Source organism: Rhodotorula paludigena (genome assembly GCF_050403205.1).
Source record: "Rhodotorula paludigena JCM10292 DNA, Rt_paludigena_JCM10292v1_ctg25, whole genome shotgun sequence".
Classification (NCBI taxonomy): Eukaryota; Fungi; Basidiomycota; class Microbotryomycetes; order Sporidiobolales; family Sporidiobolaceae; genus Rhodotorula; species Rhodotorula paludigena.
The window spans coordinates 141256-157804 of record NW_027481433.1 but is presented as its reverse complement, the minus strand read 5'-3'; the positions used below and the strand labels follow the sequence as shown (position 1 = coordinate 157804).

At 67.3% G+C, this 16549-nt stretch overlaps 7 protein-coding genes across 7 annotated transcripts; 4 read left to right on the top strand and 3 right to left on the bottom strand.

The window, feature by feature from the left end:
- Positions 1 to 554: 554 nt before the first annotated feature.
- Positions 555 to 3932, bottom strand: JCM10292_006475 (uncharacterized protein; the record flags this gene model as incomplete). Its single annotated transcript, XM_076649538.1, has 10 exons — positions 555 to 639; positions 723 to 1253; positions 1326 to 1427; positions 1513 to 1640; positions 1730 to 2254; positions 2336 to 2539; positions 2598 to 2794; positions 2907 to 3285; positions 3421 to 3795; positions 3909 to 3932. 10 exons carry the CDS (start codon positions 3930 to 3932, stop codon positions 555 to 557), a joined length of 2550 nt encoding a protein of 849 aa, XP_076504919.1.
- Positions 3933 to 4650: 718 nt separating this feature from the next.
- On the top strand, positions 4651 to 5495 carry SEC66 (Sec63 complex subunit SEC66; the record flags this gene model as incomplete). The annotated part of the gene is made up of 2 exons (XM_076649537.1): positions 4651 to 4921; positions 5002 to 5495. The coding sequence occupies 2 exons, from the start codon at positions 4651 to 4653 to the stop codon at positions 5493 to 5495; spliced, it is 765 nt and encodes a 254-aa protein (XP_076504918.1).
- A 294-nt stretch (positions 5496 to 5789) lies between these two features.
- On the top strand, positions 5790 to 7169 carry JCM10292_006473 (SGNH/GDSL hydrolase family protein; the record flags this gene model as incomplete). Its single annotated transcript, XM_076649536.1, has 8 exons — positions 5790 to 5904; positions 5977 to 6049; positions 6114 to 6139; positions 6203 to 6211; positions 6278 to 6306; positions 6382 to 6477; positions 6560 to 6938; positions 7063 to 7169. 8 exons carry the CDS (start codon positions 5790 to 5792, stop codon positions 7167 to 7169), a joined length of 834 nt encoding a protein of 277 aa, XP_076504917.1.
- Positions 7170 to 7342: 173 nt separating this feature from the next.
- On the top strand, positions 7343 to 8161 carry PBN1 (Pbn1p; the record flags this gene model as incomplete). Its single annotated transcript, XM_076649535.1, has 2 exons — positions 7343 to 7808; positions 7866 to 8161. The coding sequence occupies 2 exons, from the start codon at positions 7343 to 7345 to the stop codon at positions 8159 to 8161; spliced, it is 762 nt and encodes a 253-aa protein (XP_076504916.1).
- Positions 8162 to 8289: 128 nt separating this feature from the next.
- JCM10292_006471 (uncharacterized protein) lies at positions 8290 to 9313 on the bottom strand (the record flags this gene model as incomplete). The annotated part of the gene is made up of 5 exons (XM_076649534.1): positions 8290 to 8622; positions 8695 to 8863; positions 8929 to 8957; positions 9061 to 9102; positions 9209 to 9313. 5 exons carry the CDS (start codon positions 9311 to 9313, stop codon positions 8290 to 8292), a joined length of 678 nt encoding a protein of 225 aa, XP_076504915.1.
- Positions 9314 to 9579: 266 nt separating this feature from the next.
- JCM10292_006470 (uncharacterized protein) lies at positions 9580 to 13712 on the top strand (the record flags this gene model as incomplete). The annotated part of the gene is made up of 8 exons (XM_076649533.1): positions 9580 to 9649; positions 9713 to 10448; positions 10503 to 12971; positions 13050 to 13164; positions 13220 to 13358; positions 13428 to 13460; positions 13520 to 13610; positions 13670 to 13712. The coding sequence occupies 8 exons, from the start codon at positions 9580 to 9582 to the stop codon at positions 13710 to 13712; spliced, it is 3696 nt and encodes a 1231-aa protein (XP_076504914.1).
- Positions 13713 to 14034: 322 nt separating this feature from the next.
- Positions 14035 to 16494, bottom strand: JCM10292_006469 (asparagine synthetase B; the record flags this gene model as incomplete). Its single annotated transcript, XM_076649532.1, has 4 exons — positions 14035 to 15540; positions 15602 to 15750; positions 15987 to 16159; positions 16478 to 16494. 4 exons carry the CDS (start codon positions 16492 to 16494, stop codon positions 14035 to 14037), a joined length of 1845 nt encoding a protein of 614 aa, XP_076504913.1.
- Between the last annotated feature and the right edge of the window lie 55 nt (positions 16495 to 16549).

Here is a 16549-nt window from a genome sequence, read left to right as displayed (position 1 = left end):
GCACGACGCGAGGCTGCACCCTCTGCGAAAAGCTCCTCAACCCTCTTCGCGCCGTCCCTCGTCCGTCTCGGCTCGAGCAGGGCCGGGAGGCATGCCCGGGGCAAAGCCGAGCAGGAGCAAAGGTGCCTCACTGTTCGTAAGGTAACTGGTGTTTTTAAGCGCGGCGGCACCAAACGACGGGGAGCTCGAGCGAGGTGGCCCCGGCGCGCGCAGGGTCGCCCGGCCGCGCGCACGCTTGCTCTCGCTCAGGGGAGGCTCGCTCTCTATCACTCGCGCAGCAACGAAACGAGAGTAGCGTAGATACACAGGGTCGTAGCGGATAGAACGATTGTTCGGGGAGCTGAACGAACGAGGACGAGAGAGAGAGAGCGAGGGTATCATTGGATGGGATGAACTCGACGACGACGACGACGATGATGAACCAAGTGAAGGGAACGACGGGGGGACGAGGGGAGGGGGCTAGGTGACGTAGAGACAAAACTACAACGGGGGGCGAAGAGAGGGCGGTGGGAGGGCACAGAAACGGCGAAGACGACGAGCGGGGCGTGGTCCAGCTAGCCCTGCCCGGGCGGGAGGCCGCCTCGACCTGGCTGCCCCGTCCGGTGCCCGCCCGGCGATATGAGCGGCGCATCGTCGAGGCTGTGCGCAGACGTTCAACATCAGTACGAGACTCTCCTATCGTCACGGGAAGGGAGCCCGGCGCGAAAGAGAACAAGACGCACGACTTGTGCCCCTGCAGCTCCTTGAGGATGGACGGGTCGATCGGGATGACGCTCTTGCGCCGGACATGCGGCTGCTGCTGCTGCTGCGACCCGGCGACCTGCCTCCGCTGCGTCTCGGGGAACTGGCCCTCGGGCGGCAGCTCGCCGTGCGCGTCCTCGCCGTACTCGTACGCTCCGGCCCCCATGCCGCCACCACCTGGTCGCCCTGCGTCGTCCCCGCCGCCGCCGCCACCGCCACCAAGCAGCGACAAGCCCGCCGCGCCGCCCGGTCCCGGTCCCGCGCCGCCATAGACGCCCCCCGGCGCGCCACTCATCCCGACGCCCATCTCCTCGTCCATCTCGTCAAAGCGCGCGTCGTCGAGGTCCTGCTGGTCGCGCAGCGGGTTGTACGCGCCGCGCGGGACCGGGTCGGCGTCTTCCCGCAGCGAGGCCGGCAGCGGCGCGGACGAGCCCGACTGGCGCCGGTTGTGCAGCGCCGTAGAGCGCAGGTGCAGCCACTTGTCTTCGCGCGCCTTTTCGCGCGACTTTTCCCTGCGAGCGAGGAGGGGCGGAGGTCAGTCCTCGGGGAGAGAGAGAGAGGGGAAGGAGAGGGCGCGGACGCACGCTTGCCGCTCGCGCTTGTACTCGGCCGAGCACTGCTCAAAGACGTCGGCGTTGAGGTCCATGAGCAGCTTGAGCGCGTTGTACGCGAGGTTGTGGATTTGTCTGTGCGCGCGCCGCAAGGCGGTCAGTCTCCGTTCTAACGCAACCTGGGTCCGAGATCGAGACGGCAAGTGGGCGCGAGACGCACCGGTTCCAGTGCCCGTTCGAGTTGGCGTGCAGCGAAGGGTAGACGATGGGGAGGATGACGTGGATGTTTTCGCCAATGAGGTTGACAATGTACTCGTTGTTCCAGTAGTACAGCGCGCGCTCGGCGACCTGTGCGTTTTTAGCTCACTCGTCAACGGCATGCTCTCGCCAGGGCGAAGCCGAGTGCGCGCGCCGAGAGGAAGGGGGGAGCAACGCACCTGGAAGTGCTGGCTCGAGACGCAGCGCGCGAGCTGCTGGAAGAGCTTGACCATGATCTTCTGAAACTCTGCGGGCTCGATGACGTCGAGGATCTCCTCGACCTCGTTGAGGAACATGACCTCTTTGGGCGAGTTGACCTTTGGCCAGTACTTGAGGAGGCCGTCGACGACGTCGCGCGTCAGGCTCGCGTCCTTTTCGAGGAACTGCACGACGCAGTAGGCGAGCTGCGGGTGGTACAGCGCGAGGCCCTTGACCTTGTGCAGCGGGATGAGGAGCCGCGTGAGGAACGTCTTGTGCTCGTCCTTGAGCGGGAGCGCAAAGCCGTTGATGATGGACCCGAGGATCTCGAGCAGCTCGGCGATCCCGTTGTGCCGCTCCGTCTCGTAGATGAATTGGTAAAAGACGTTGTTGATCGACCGCCGGATAAAGGCGCGCAGGTTGAGGAACTTGCCGTAGATCCGGTGCAGCGTCGTCTTGAGAAAGTCGCGCTCGCGCGGGTCCTCGCTGTCGAACAGCTCGAGGAGCTGTTGCGCGCGCCGAAAACGTGCGAGTCAGCGCCCACGGCCAACCCGCCGACGCCCTGACAGTCTCGAGCGCGCACGCACCTGGAGGACAAACTGCTGGTCGATGTAGCGCTTGGCAATGTTGGTGTTGAAGTCGGTGCTCTCGACAAAGCGGAGGAAGAACTCGTAGACGATCTGGAGGTGCGGCCACGCGAGCTCGAGCACGGGCTCGTCCTCCTCCGGGTCAAACGCGTCGCCGGTCGGGTTGACGGGCGGCGGGATCGAGCGGAACAGGTTCGACGCGAACTGCAGTCGAGAGCGACATCAGCATTGACTGTGTCAGGTGGACGCGAACGGGACGGACCATGTGCACGACTTCGGGGTAGATGCTCTCGGTGATGACGCCGCGCTGCGTCGTGATCCAGTCGAGCATCTCTGCGAGCGTCTGGCTCTTGATCTGCTTGCTGCTGACGTCGGCGCTCGCGTCGTTGAAGTCAAAGACCTGGGAGCACTGGTTGAGCTTCTGCAGGAACAGGTCGTGTCGCTCGTTGACGGGGACCTCTGCACATCGGCGCAAACGAAGCGTGAGATGACTCCTCTCCGGGAACCGCGATGACGACTCGACGAGCGAGCACGTGCATGCGCGGGAGGACGACGTAGGGAGCCAACGCACCGAGGAAGCCGGGTAACCGTTCGAGCTCGACCTTTTCCGTGACGTGGACCCTCGAGCTGCGCTGCTTCCGCGGCGTCCTCGCCATCGGGATCGTGTCCTTGGGCGTGCCGGCCCCCTGCTGCTGCTGCGCCGCCTTGAGCTTGTTGGCCGCGACCTGGGCCTTGGCCGCGCCTGCCCCGGCCCCTGCGCTCGGGTCGCCGACGCTCGCGAGGTTGGCGGTCGCGGCGGACGCGCTCGGGCCGGGCGGGGGCGAGACGGCGCCCGAGAGCGAGGCGCCCGCGGTCGGGAAGGGGACGGCCGACGTGCGCTGCGGCCCGCCTGGGATCGGGTGGTGCGGCGCCGAGGACGGGTGCGGGAGCGGGTCCTGCGGCATGATGGCCTGCGAGTGGGTGCATGCGTGTCAGTGTCTGCGCAGGACTCAGGATTCGACGAAACGCGAGGTGGGGGTGGTGGTCCCCACTCTCGCGACCGGGTCTCGTTCGAACGGGGCGCAGGAGGGGAGCGCGCGACGCACGTTGTCGGGGCTGACGACGATCGAGGGCGCCTGCTGTGCGCCCTTGAGCTGCTGGCCGGGGTTGACGAAGCCGCTGCCGGGGCGGCCCTGCTGCTGCTGTTGTTGCTGCTGCTGGTGGGCGGGGAGGTACTGCTGCTGCTGCTGGCTGTACGCGGGCTGCTGCTGCTGCTGCTGTCCGTACTGCTGCTGCTGGCTCTGCTGGCCCGGCGCGGGAGGCCTCTGGCCCTGCTGCTGGCCGAGGGGGGAAGACGCGCCCTGCTGCGACGGCTGCTGCTGCTGCTGCTGCTGCTGCTGCTGCTGCTGTGCGGGCTGTGCGGGCCTGCCGTTTGCCTGCTGCTGTCCCGAGGGACTGGCGTCGCGCCCAGTGCGGTTGAGCTGGCGAGCGGGCGACGGAGATCGAGACGGATCGTCGAGGAGCGCGAGGGGGAGGGGGGAACGCGGTGAGCGCGGGTGGGCGTGGGTGCCGGCAAAAGGAGAGCGGAACGTACGAGGCTCTTCTTGAGCGACTTCATCGCGGGGGGCGGGCGGGTGTGCGCGGGCAGGCGCTGGGTGGACGAGGAGCGGGGCGGGGCGACACGAGGAGTGACGAGAGGGGGACGGGGGAGGGGGGAGTCCGCGGGTGCGCGAGGGGCGGGGGCGAGGGCGGGACTACCTGTGCGGCAGAGTGCGCTTGAACGGGGCGCAGGTGCGAGCAGCTCTCGGTAGCGCGCGCGTGCCTGTCTCGCCGGAACCACCGTCTCGCTCGCTCGCCGCTCGTCTCTGCGTCGCGTCGCACCGCCCACCGCCTCTCCCGCTCTCTCTCTCTCGCTCTGTAGGGGCAGTCACGAGCAGGGACCCACTCGTCACCATGTGAGCACCGTGCACCCCTCAACTCCGCTCACCCAGCGCCCGCTCACCTCGTGTCTCGCGTACAGGGCCCTCTCGATCCTCGCTCCGCTGTCCTACGTCGTCTTCCTCGTCGGGTCCCTCACCCTCTTCTCCAAAATCTACCGCAGGAGGCAGGCCAGTGCGTATCCGTCCTCTCGCCCCTCCCTCACGTCCCCGCCGCCCGCTCACTTCCACGTCCCGACGCGTCTCCCCTCCCTCCCCTCTCTCACTCGCCCCGCAGACAAGCCCGCCGCCGAGCCCTGGTTCCCGCAGCACAAGTCCCGCGACATCTATGTCTCGCTCCTCTCGCTCGACCCGCCCCCGCCCCGCCCCATCCTCGTCGCCGCCCTCCTCCGCCGCGCCATGGACGACGTCAAGCTCATCTGGTCCATCCGCGACGCAAAGACGTCCCTCACCACCCTCTTGCAAAAGGGCCAGATCGGCGACGACCTGTGGGAGCGCTTCCTCCTCGCCGAAAAGGAGCTCGAGGCCGAGATTGTCGAGGTCGTCGGCGAGGCCAACACGTTCGAGCCCGGCTACGGACAAAAGATATTCAACGTCGCGAGCGACATGGTCAGCCACGAGCGCTGGAAGGACGTCTACCGCGACATTGCCAAGCGCCGCGACGAAGAGAGTGCGCCCTCTCTCTCTTTCGGTGTCAGCTTCTTCCCACGAGCTCCGCAACTCACTCCCTCCCTCCCCCTGCTCTCACAGACGCCAAGCTCTCGACCGGCCTCCCCGCCGCCGCCGTCCTCGCCCCGACCTCGTACCTGACCCCCTCGTCCCTCACCCTCTCGCCCTCGAACCCGCTCCCCACCGCGGGCACCTCGCCCGCCCCCGGACCCGCCCCCGGCGCCGCGCTCGCGAAGCCCCTCGGCGCGCCCGACGCGGCAGAGATCACGGACAGGCCGCCCAGTCGCGAGTCGACGCCTGCGCCGAGCGCTGCTGCGGACGGTCCCGTGTCGGCGGACGAGAAGAACGGTGTCGCGACGCCGCAGAAGAGTGGTGGTGGTGGTGGTGGTGGAGCGGGTGCTGCTGCTGCGGACCCGGACGAGGTGGACGTCGGTGCGGCTGCGGGTACGGGTGCGGACGAGGCAAAGACGCCTGCGAGTGCACCGGCACAACAGCAGCAGCAGCAGGGGACGCCGAAGAAGACGCCCAACAGCAAGAAGGGCAAGAGGAAGCCGCCGGTCAAGGGCGGGCGGTAGAGGGGCGGCGCGCGCTGTAGTGTACTCGACTGCGCTGAACGAAGGACGGAGGTTGCATTCATCCGCTTCTGCAGACACTGCCTCTGTTTCTGTGAGCGCTGCGGAAAGCTGCACTTCACGTCCTGTACTCGGCTGCACATTTGTACAGCAAGCGCGTGAAGTCGTCCCTCCCTCACCTTGCTCCCTCCTTGTCTTCCTTCCGCTCCCCGTCGCATGCCCCGCTGGCTCATCTACTCGCCCCTCCTCGCCCTCCTCGCCCTCCTCCTGCCCCGCATCGACCTCCGCCAGAGCTCCATGACCGCGCACCCGCCCGCTGACCACGGCGAGCAAGTGGGGCCCGCCCCCTCGTCGTCGTCTTCGCACGGCGCCAAGCCCACTCTCCTCATGGACCAGGTCGTCATGTTTGGCGGTGAGCTCTTGACTCCTCTCGTGGTCTTGTGAGCCGGATACGCAGGCTCACGGAGGAGAGTGGGTGCCGCAGACTCGATCACCCAGGGAGCATGGATCCCCGGTGGGACGGGCGCGAGGCTCGCCGATGCGTGGCAGAGGAAACTGTGCGTCCTTATTCTACTCCGGGCGCGAAGTATCCGGGCTTATCGGGACGGTGCGCGGGATTAGGGACGTGATCAATCGCGGATTCTCAGGTGCGCAGAGAGGGGTCCTTCGGCGCTGCTGAGCGGTCAGACTGACTTGGCAGAACTTCACAGGCTACAACAGTGCGCACTCACTTACGAACGCCGCTCGGGAGTGCCAAGGCTGACTCCGCCATCCTCTCTTTGCAGCCGTCATGGGCCTCGAAGTCCTCCGACAGGTGCGTCTCGCTGCAGCTCAGCTTCTTGCGTCGAGTTCGACATGAGACGCGTCTGACGCAACGGTGCACGTACAGTTCCTTCCGCGCTCGAACGAGCCGGTACCCAAGATGGCCATCTTCATCGTCTGGTTCGGCGCGAACGACGCTGCCGTGTCGCCCTCGCCCCAGTCAGTGCGTTGCGCCGCGGCCTATCCATCCCTCTCTGTCTCGCAGTAGGCGCCGGACTGATCCAGCCCGACGAAACCACGCACAGATGACGCTCGAAGAGTTCAAGGCCAACCTGCGCACGATCCTCGACCTCGTGCGCTCGCCCTCGTCGCCGCACTACTCGCCGCACACGCAGCTCGTCCTCCTCACCCCTCCCCCCGTCGACGACGCCGTGCGCGCCGCCGACCTCGGCGCGCGCGTCCCCGCGCGCACGCCCGACCGCGAGGCCGCGCGCACAGAGGCGTTTGCCAAGGCCGTGCAGGAAGTCGGGGCGGAGGAAGGGCCTGATGGGAAAAAGGTGCCCGTCGTGGACGTGTGGGGGCGGATCATGCAGAAGGCGCGGGACGAGGAGGGGGGCAAGTTGGGCAGGTTCTTGCGCGACGGACTGCACCTGACGCCGGATGGGTACCAGTGCGTGACGGCGGGTGCGTTGCGCGGTCTCTCTCACATGAGGCCTGTAAAGCTCTGGCAGGAGAAGCTTCCATGCCTCTGCGGAGTATATCCCAGCCACTGACGCTTTTCGCATCCTCTGCTTCTCCGCGTTGCCAGGCATCTCCGAGCTGCTCTACGGCGAGTACCCGCACCTGTACTGGGAAAACATGGAGCAGGTGTTCCCGCACTGGACGCACTACATCCCGCCCGAGAAGCGGTTCTAGACTTGCACATGAAATCGCATCTTCCGAGTTTCTATGTGTCTCTGCGGCGTTTGGCGCGTCTCGGGACGCCGAAAGCAAGTCATTTGAAAGCCACCGGGAGCTCAGGTAGTCCTCTGTCGAGGCCGACTATTGCACCGCCTCTTCCGCTCATCGTCTCTCTCGCTCCGCCCGCAATGTCAACCTTCAACGCCTCGTTTGCGGCGACGCCCTACGGTCTGCATCCAACCTTGCACCTCTCGCTCGCGCCCGCCGAGCCTCCCGCGCCCTCCTCGTGCTCTCTCTGGCTGCACCTCTCCATCCCCCGCACGCTCATCGCCGACCGATTCCAGCTCCAGCAGCTGCATCTGTCCGGCGCGCTCGGCGCTGCCGACCTCTCGACGGGCGGCAGGGGGAGCTTTGTGCTCGAGGGCGAGGACGACATCGAGGTGCCCGAGTGGAGAGCCGCTCCGGCTGCGCTGTGGGTGCGGCTCGATGGGCCGGGACCGAGCGGGGGAAAGGGCAAGGCGCGCGAGGTTGACGTCCCGCTCCATCTGAGGTACCTCGAGCCGGTCGAGCGGCGCTGGAGCGATGATGGGCGCAGGCTGGACATCGTCGACGTAGAGGGTCCGGTCCCGAGCGTCTTTTGGGCGTGCCCGGAAGGTGCGAGCTGTGTTTCTGCTCCACGCCGACGCACGCGCCGACTCACTCAATCGACAGACGAGCCCTACGCGAGCTGCGCGCCCGACACGCTCCCTCCGCCGCCATCGCTACATTCACTCGCGTCGTCTCGCCTGCGCTTCGTGCCGTCCAACGCGTCCTTAGCCGCACTCTGCCCGCCTCCTCCGCCTCCTCCACTTATCCTCCGCGCGCCCGCAGGCGCGCTCGAGGACCTGCCGCTCGTCGAGGGCGTCACGGGCGCGAGCGTGTGGCTGTGCTTTGCTTTCCTGGCGTGGACGGCGGTGCGGACGTGGTTGCGCACAAGGGACGGGCGGGTCAAGGTCAAGACTGGGTAGGGAAGAGAGCACCTTGCAAGGAAAGAGGTATACACGAGGGTTGCGAGTGCGAAGGAGTCGGGAGCGAGAAGCCAGTCCGCTCGAGGGCCTAGGAAAGTGTCTGTTCACACGGAGAGAGGGAGAGGGGATCACAAGACGGTGCACTTACGGGCCCTTCGCCGGCCAGCACCGCCGCCTCCGCCGCCGACGAGCCCTCCGAACCCGCCGCCAGAAAAGCCCCTCATGGCCTCCTTCAGCGCCAGGTCAAACACGGCGTCGACGCCCTCGCCGCTGATGGCGCTCACCTCGGCGTACCGCGCCCCGATCCGCTTGGCGACGGCCGCGCCCTCGTCCGGCGTGATCGGGTGGCGCCCCTGCGCGCGGAGGAGGCCGAGCGTGCGCTCGTCGCGCCGCAGGTCCGTCTTGGTCGCGACGAGGATGATGGGCGTCTCGGGGCAGAAGTGCGACACTTCCGGGTACCACTGTGCGATGTGCCGCAACACTAGTCAGCAGCGCCACCGACGAGACGAGACAGAAAGAAACGAGAGACGCACCTTGTCCTCGACGTTCTCGAGCGAGACGGGGTAGTCGACCGTGAAGCAGATGAAGAGGACGTGCGTCTCGGGGTAGCTCAGCGGTCGCAGGCGGTCGTACTCTTCCTGCCCGGCCGTGTCCCATAGCGCAAACTCGACAATCTTGTCGCCCCAGGGCTTGTTGAGGACGCTGCGCGGAAGCGGCCGGGAGTGGTCAGCCCGAAGGGCGCATGAAGCGAGACTGTGGGTGCGCACTAGTTCTCAAAGACGGTAGGGACATAGTCCTGCAGGGAGGGTGCGTCATGAACTGGTCCTTCCCCGACGAACACTGAACCGCTCGCTGCGAGAGGGAGGGAGCAGGTCCGTGGCGGCCGCAGCGAGACTCACGGTGGGGAATCGCTTCTGCGAGTAGACGATGAGGAGACAGGTCTGCAGGGGCGCTCGGCGAGTCAGCAGGGTTTGGGAGGAGGAGGGAACGGGGGTCCTCGGCGCCTTGTTCGGCGAACGGACGGCGACGCAGCGGAGCGAGACGCACCTTTCCGACGCCACCGTCTCCCACGCACGTGAGCTTGACCTTTGCGTCGGGCCGTGCGACGGGCAGCTGGGCCTGGTGCGGGCTGTACGGACTCGACGCCGACATCGCTCAATCGAGCGGACGAGCGAGAGCGCGGAAGAGAGCGGGCCGCTGGCGGGTGAGGTGCGCCCGTGTGAGCGCGTCTTGCTGAGTGTGGACGAGCGTCGCACAGTCGCTGCTCGAGTCTGGCGCACGCTGGCCGAGAGCGAGGTTACCCCGGAAGCGACGCGTCCTCGGCGCGACCCTCTCTGGCGCCAACTCACCGCCCACTGGAAGCAGGCAGAGCCCTGCAGGCGCGTAAATGCTCCACTAAGCTAGTGCGCGAGTCCGCCATGGCCACCGCTGCCTCTCCTCGCTCGCTTTGTCCCTCTCGCTCGCCGTCGCCCGACCAAGATGTCAACGGTGAGTTCATGCTTCTGCAGCCCGCCTCTGGCAGCCAGAGCTGACGCACGACACCTCACGCAGACCGCCAGGAGCGCCTGACCGCCCTCGTTAACGTCCTCGGCTTTCCCTCGCTCGATGACCTCGAGGACTTTGTCTTCCTCCACGGTGCAGCCCGCGTCGTCCCTCTCGCCCAGCGCGACACTCTGCCTCTCGACGAGACCCAGACTCAGGCTCCCGCCGCTGCCGCCGCCGCAACAGCAGCAACAGCCGACATCAACGACCGACACGCTCGCCGGCACCAGGAGCGCCGCGTCGAGAATGCGCAGCTGCGCCGCGATCTCGCACAGGCGCAGCAGGCGCTCGAGTGGACGCGCACCGAGCTGGCAAAGAGCAAAGAGACGAGCGAGGGGCTCGTCAAGGACAAGCAGCGCCTGCTCGACCTCGTCGAGAGCCTCAAGCGCGCCCCTGCGCCTCGAGCGAACGCCCCGTCCGGCTCGAGCGCTTCTTCCCAGGCGGGCATGCCGATCGATGTCGAGCTTGCGAACTGCTGGGACGAGATCAGCGCGCTTGAGGCGAGCAACGCGGCGCTCGAGCAGGAACTCAGGCGGGTGCAGAGCGAGCGTGACGAGCGTGCTGCCGAGGTCGAGGCGCACCGCATCGGTCGGGAGGAGGAGAGACGCCGTGCCGACGCTGCCGAGGCGGCGCACGACGAGCTCAAATCGAAGCTGAGCTCCTTGCTCGGCGATGGCGACAAGACGTCGGCGTCGAAGCGAGCTTCCGCTGCTCCCGCATCGCCCGCTGCGGCGCCTTCGCCTCGGTACGTCCTGCAGATGCGTGGAAGGCGATGAGATGCTGACTCCTGCTTGCACAGCGCCTCGACCTCGTCGGGCCTTCCTCGCGCGCCGAGCGTGCCTCGCCAAGCGAAAGACGCGGTTCTCTCGCCCCGCCCGAATCGCACATCGCGATCTGCAGCCACGCCAGCGACTGTTTCTGCGACTTCGAAGCCCGCATCGCCTTCTGCCGCAGCCTCGTCCACTTCCGCGCCCAACTCGTCCGCTACTGTAATCGCGCAGCCGCTGCGCTCACCGAGCGGGAGCGATGTCGCGACGCCTACACCCGCTGTTCCTGCTCCGCCTTTGCCAACAGCAAGCGCAGCGGCGCCGTCTGCGACGCAGCGGACCGCTCCAGCTCTCGTTCATCCGCGCGTCGTCGCCATCTCCTCCGTCCCGCCATCGACCTCTACCTCCCCGTCCTCCGCGACGACGACTCCAGTCTCGCAAACCAAAGCGCGCGAGCAGGTCAATCTGTACCCTCGGCTCCTGGACTCGTACCGCGCGCAGCTGCGCACGCTCGACGACCGGCTCGACCAGCTCTGCACGCACGACGAGTTCGTCGGTGGCCTCGACCCCGCACGTGCCTCTGCCCTGCGCACACAGCTCGGTCCGCGCCCGCACATCGACGAGAACGAGCTGTGCCGCCTGCGGGACGACGCGGCGTACCCGGCGCAGCTGCCCGCGACGGCCGAGGCGCGCAAGGCGTTCGCGCGGAGCGGAGAGCTCCCGCGCCTGTACGCCGAGCTCGAGCAGAAAGAGTTGGAGCTCGGGCAGCTCAACGAGCGGCTGAAACAGTGGATGAAGCGCGCGACAAAGGCGTGCATACAGCTGTTCAGCGAGGGGACGGGCGGCGAGGCGAACGGGACGCCGAAGGCGGGCGAAGCGGCGGGCAAGAAGCGCGCTGCGTCGGCCACTTCGACGGATGTAATGCCGCCGCAGAGCGCTGCAGCGGCTCAGGCGCCCACCTCGACGGCGAGGCAGCCCGTCAAGAAGCGCCGCCGCATCTCGAAAGACGGCTCCGAAACGCCGGCGCCTGTCGTCGCGCTCAAGCTCGAGCATGCACAGCCTCGCCCGTCCGCTGCACGCCACGCGACGCCAACGCCCGCTGCGCCCGTCTCGCCGCGCAAGGCTGCCTCGCCGAGCAAAGCGGGTGTAGGAGCGGGGTCGACGCCGCCGCGGCCGGGCTCGTCGCCGCGCACGTCGGGCAAGAAGAAGCGCTGGAACCTGCACTCGCCGACCAAGCGCTCTGCACTCAAGTCGCCCGGCATCAAGAAGCGGCTTTGGCGCGCTGCGTCAGGCGAAGCGGATGTCGACGTACCTTCGAAGTCGGCGATCCTCGTCGAAGAGACGCAGGCACCTGCGCCCGTCGCCTTGCGCCCGATGGCGCCCGTGCACGCCGCTGTGCCTCCTGCGCCCGTCCAGCGCCTCAGCAGCGAGGCCGACCGCGAGTCGTCGACGTTCGAGCCCGAGCCCGACACCCTCCGCACCGAGCAGGCCTCGTCGCAGGGCCAGGGTCAGTCCCGCCGGGGCAGCCTCGGCGCCGCAGCGAGGTCGTCGTCGCGCTCGCCGCAGAAACCGCTCCCGAGGCGCTCGGCGTCGATCGCGCCTCGGGCGGGCAGGCAGCACGCCCCCCCTGTCGCTGCGCTGGCGCAGGACGATCCGTTCGTCGACCACGCTTCGGCGACGTCGCCTGGTGGACCGCAGCAGGCGGAGCAGAAGTCGGAGCATCTCCCGCTCCAGCCGTCGCCCAACTCTCGCACGTCCGCTCAGAAGCGTAGCGTCAGCGCTGCTAAAAAGGCGCCTGCCCCGCTTCCAGCTCGCGACGACTCGCCGTTCTCGTCTCCGTCGCAGCGCCACAGCCTCGAGATGCCGCCGTCCGCGCAGCCAAACAGTCGCATGCGCCCATCTGCCGGTCCGCCCGGCTCGCCCTCGCCGCAGAAACGCGCGAGTCGGTCCGACGCGAAGGGCAAGCTGGCTCTCCCGGCCCCAGGGCTGAGTGACGAGGACGACGAGGCGGAGGTCGAGCCGTTTCGCCGCGAGTTGCGCTTCTTCGGCGCGCTTGGCACGCCGCCACTTTCGCCCGAGGAGACACGCGCGAAGCAGAAGGACAAGGGAAAGAAGCGCGCTGCCGCCGAGGAGGAGCCAGAAACTGTCGCGGCGGTCAAGACTGAAGAGCCGGAGGACGGCGGCATCGACAACGGGTCCATCGCGTCGCCTCGTCCAGCCAAAAAGCGGCGCAATAAGCAGGCGTCACAGCTTCAGGCGAGGGCGAGCAGAGCTGCTACTGCCGCTGCTACCTCGAAGCTCGACGCGCCCGAGCCGCTCGATTCAGACTCACTCGCCGCAGACCCCGTCGCGCGCCTCGGCCTCGACCAGCACTACAACATGCCGCCGTATCCGGACGACAAGCGCGAGGCGCAAAAGTGGCTGAAGGAGTACCAGAAACGCAGGCGGCTCGACGCCGACCAGCAGAGGGCGGCCAAGAAGCGTGCAGCGGCTGCGAGCGGGTGCGTCGCCCGCGTTCACTGCGTTGCGCGAGCTCGATCAGCCGTTCGCTGACGCTGCTGTTGTCGCGGGCGATCCAGGTCGAAGCGTCATGTCGAGGCGAACCCGGAGCACGGCGGCTTCTACAAGGAGACCGTGCGAAACAAGGCCGAGCGGCAGAAGATGCTCGCCGAACCGTGCACAGAGTGCAAAAATGTACGTTGTAGCCGTCTTCCAACCTGCGAGCTAGCTGACACGATGCCTCTGGCAGTACTTTGAGCGCGCGGGCAAACCCGTCGAGTGCAAGCACGTCGAGGGCGAGCCTACCTGGACGAAGAAGTACCTCGACCAGCGCCACGAGCAGCAGGACCGCTTGCAGGCGAACGGCCGGCATCGTGTCGCGCAGCCGAGTACGTCGTGGCCTATTCTCGCTCGCTCGACTGCACCCGAGTCAGCACTGACTCGCCTGCCTGCTGCAGCCGACAAGGAGCCGCCCGACTATTGGCAGTTCGGTGCGAGCCTGCAAATCTTGCGGAACGAGGCATGTGGCTGACACCCCGTACACGCGCAGGCATCCCAAGCTCCAATGAGGTGGCAGACATCAACCGCCGCGCCAAGGCGCAGAATGACGAGCGGCGCGCCTATCAGGAGACCGAGGCGCTGTGCGTCTCTTCTTCTCCGCCGCGTGTATCGAACGAGGCTGACGTATCACCCGGTGCAGGCGCGCGAACGGAGCTTTCCGCTACCGCAACGACGGCGCATAGCGTCCCTTCCCTTCCTTTTCCGCATACGACAGACAAGCAGTACTCTCGTTCGTGCCGTCTCTATGTTGTTGCTTTCTGCATTGCACAGTCTGCTTTGTCCGCCCGCCGCTGCGTTGTCGACAGCTCCCCTTCGCGCGTGCAGAGACTCGCTCTCTCCGCAAACTCAAGCTGGATGCTGCATTCTATAGTTGGCAGAGGGCAAGACACCGTAAAGAAATACGGGAGCCCAAGAACAGGTTGCTACGACGTTGAGAGGGATGAGGGAAAATGTCCGGTTTCGCTCCAAGGCGACCGGTTTTTGGCTTGCTGCACGACCAGGTGCTCACGCCTGGGTCGCGTCCTCGCCGTACGCCGACTCGTGGATGGCGACGGCGCGGCCCGAGGGGTCGGCGGCGCAACCCCAGTCGGCGCGGGGGATCCAGCGCACGGCCGTCTTGGCGGCGGCCTGGGTCGGGAAGTGGTGCTCAAAGACGGAGCGGATGTAGTAGGCCTCCTTGGTTTCGGGCGTGTCGAGCGGGTAGCGCTCGGCGGCGTTGGCGAGCTGCGCGTCCGACACGACGCGCGCGGCGTGGTCCTTGAGGCCGTCGATCCACGAGTAGCCGACACCATCCGAGAACTGCTCCTTCTGGCGCCACAGGATCTCGTCGGGGAGGTAGGGGCGCTCGCCGAGCGGCGCGACGTCGAACGCCTTGCGGATGATGTACTTTTCCATCTTGGGGCGGCCGTCGGCGTCCTTCTCCTGGAGCGAGCCCTTGCTGAACTCCTTGGCCTCGGGCTTGACGTTGAGCGACACCTCGAGGAACTCCTTGTCGAGGAAGGGCACGCGCGCCTCGAGGCCCCACGCCATGGTCGACTTGTTGGCGCGGAGGCAGTCGGCCGTGTGCAGGTTCTTGACGCGGCGGATGCACTCCTGGTGGAAGTCGGCCGCGGTCGGCGCCGCGTGGAAGTACAGGTAGCCGCCAAAGATCTCGTCCGAGCCCTCGCCCGAGAGGACCATCTTGACGCCCATGGCCTTGATCTTGCGCGACAAGAGGTACATGGGCGTCGACGCGCGCACCGTCGTCACGTCGTACGTCTCGAGGTGGTAGATGACCTCGTCGATCGCGTCGAGGCCCTCCTGCACCGTAAACGTGTACTCGTGGTGGACCGTGCCGAGGTACTCTGCCGCGACGCGCGCGGCGAGCAGGTCGGGCGAGCCCTCGAGGCCGATCGAGAACGAGTGCAGGCGCGGCCACGCCGTGAGCGTGCCCGTCTCGTCCGCAGCGGCCTCGTCGTCGACGCCGACGAGGCCCGACGAGTCGCCGGCCGAGCCGCGCTTGGCGGCGCCGCCGCGCTGCTGCTGCTCGGCCTGCGCCTTGGCCACCTTCTCCGTTTCCCGCGCGGCGATGGCGGCGATGAGGGACGAGTCGAGGCCGCCCGAGAGGAGGACGCCGTAGGGGACCTCGGACATGAGGCGCTTCTTGACGGCCTTCTCGAGCGTCTCGCGGAGGACCTTGAGGTCGGGCTCGGCGGTCGGGATCGCCTTGGGGTCGACGTCGCCGTCCCACCACGTCGGCTGGAAGTAGCGCGTCGTCTCGCCCGTGCGCGAGTCCCACACGTGGCCGGGCGGGAACGAGCGCACCTGGTCGCACTCGTCGTGCAGCGCCTTGAGCTCCGACGCAAAGTAGACGGTGCCCGGGCGCGCGCTGTTCCAGCCCTGGTACAGCGTCGTGATGCCGATCGGGTCGCGCGCGGCAATCATGCGCGACGGTGTGACGGACGTGTCGAGGAGGACGAACGAGAACATGCCGTCGAGCTTGGCGCACAGGTCGGTGTCCATCTCGCGGTACTGCGGCGAGCGCGTCGTCAGTATGTCGTCGCTTGTGCTGAGCCGGGCCTGGGAAGCGCACCATGTGGAGGATGACCTCGCAGTCGGAGTGGGTCTTGAAGTGCGCGGGGTTCTTGAGCTGCTTGCGGAGGGTGCGGTGGTTGTAGATCTCGCCGTTGACGGCAAGGACGAGCTTCTCATCCTCCGACGTGATCGGCTGCGCGCCAGTGTCTGTGTCGACGAAGCGGAAGAGTCAGCACCGGGTTGCTCGGATGGAAGCGGTGCGACCTCGAGTCCCGGCAATCCTCCCGCTCCTGTCCATCGGGTCATCCCTGCGGTACTGTGCTTATCCAAGCACCTGTGCGCATCCAGCAGCGGCAGCTTTCCGTGCCAGGCTACCTCGACCCTCCTTGTTGCCGAGACATGCGAGGGGTCGGGTTCTGCGAGCGAGAGGCGCGGCGACTGACCGACACCGACGATGGCGAGACGCTCGTGGACGAGGATCGAGTCGTCGGTCATCTTGCAGCCCGACCAGTCGGGGCCGCGGTGCCGGAGACGCTTGGAGAGGGCGACGGCGCGGGCACGGAACGAGGCGACATCCTCGCCCTTGCCGTAGGCGTGCGCGGCAAAGATACCGCACCTGTATGTGCGCACGGCGAGTCAGCTCGAGGGGTTCCGGGATGGCGAGAGTGGCGCTGATCGAGTGGAGCGAGAGCGAGTGCCGTACATTTTCTGGGGCTTGCAGGGGGCGCGGGGCGGGCGAGAGGGGCGGGGCAGAAGCGAGAGAGGGTCGAGAGGGGCTCGGACGAGCTGTGCGGGTGCGCAGGAGCAGAGTGCAGAGCGAGGGACGCGGGCGTCTTGGCCGCGCGAGATTGACTCTGCGCGAACAAGGAGAGAAGCGCGCCGCAGCCACTTCAGGAGAGGCGCGCCTGCTGGGCTCGTACTTGCACTCGCTCACTCAACGTCGTCTTCCATCCGCCGCCGTCTCTGCCGCGAGTCCGCCCGCTGCAGCTGCACGCTCGCACGGCGC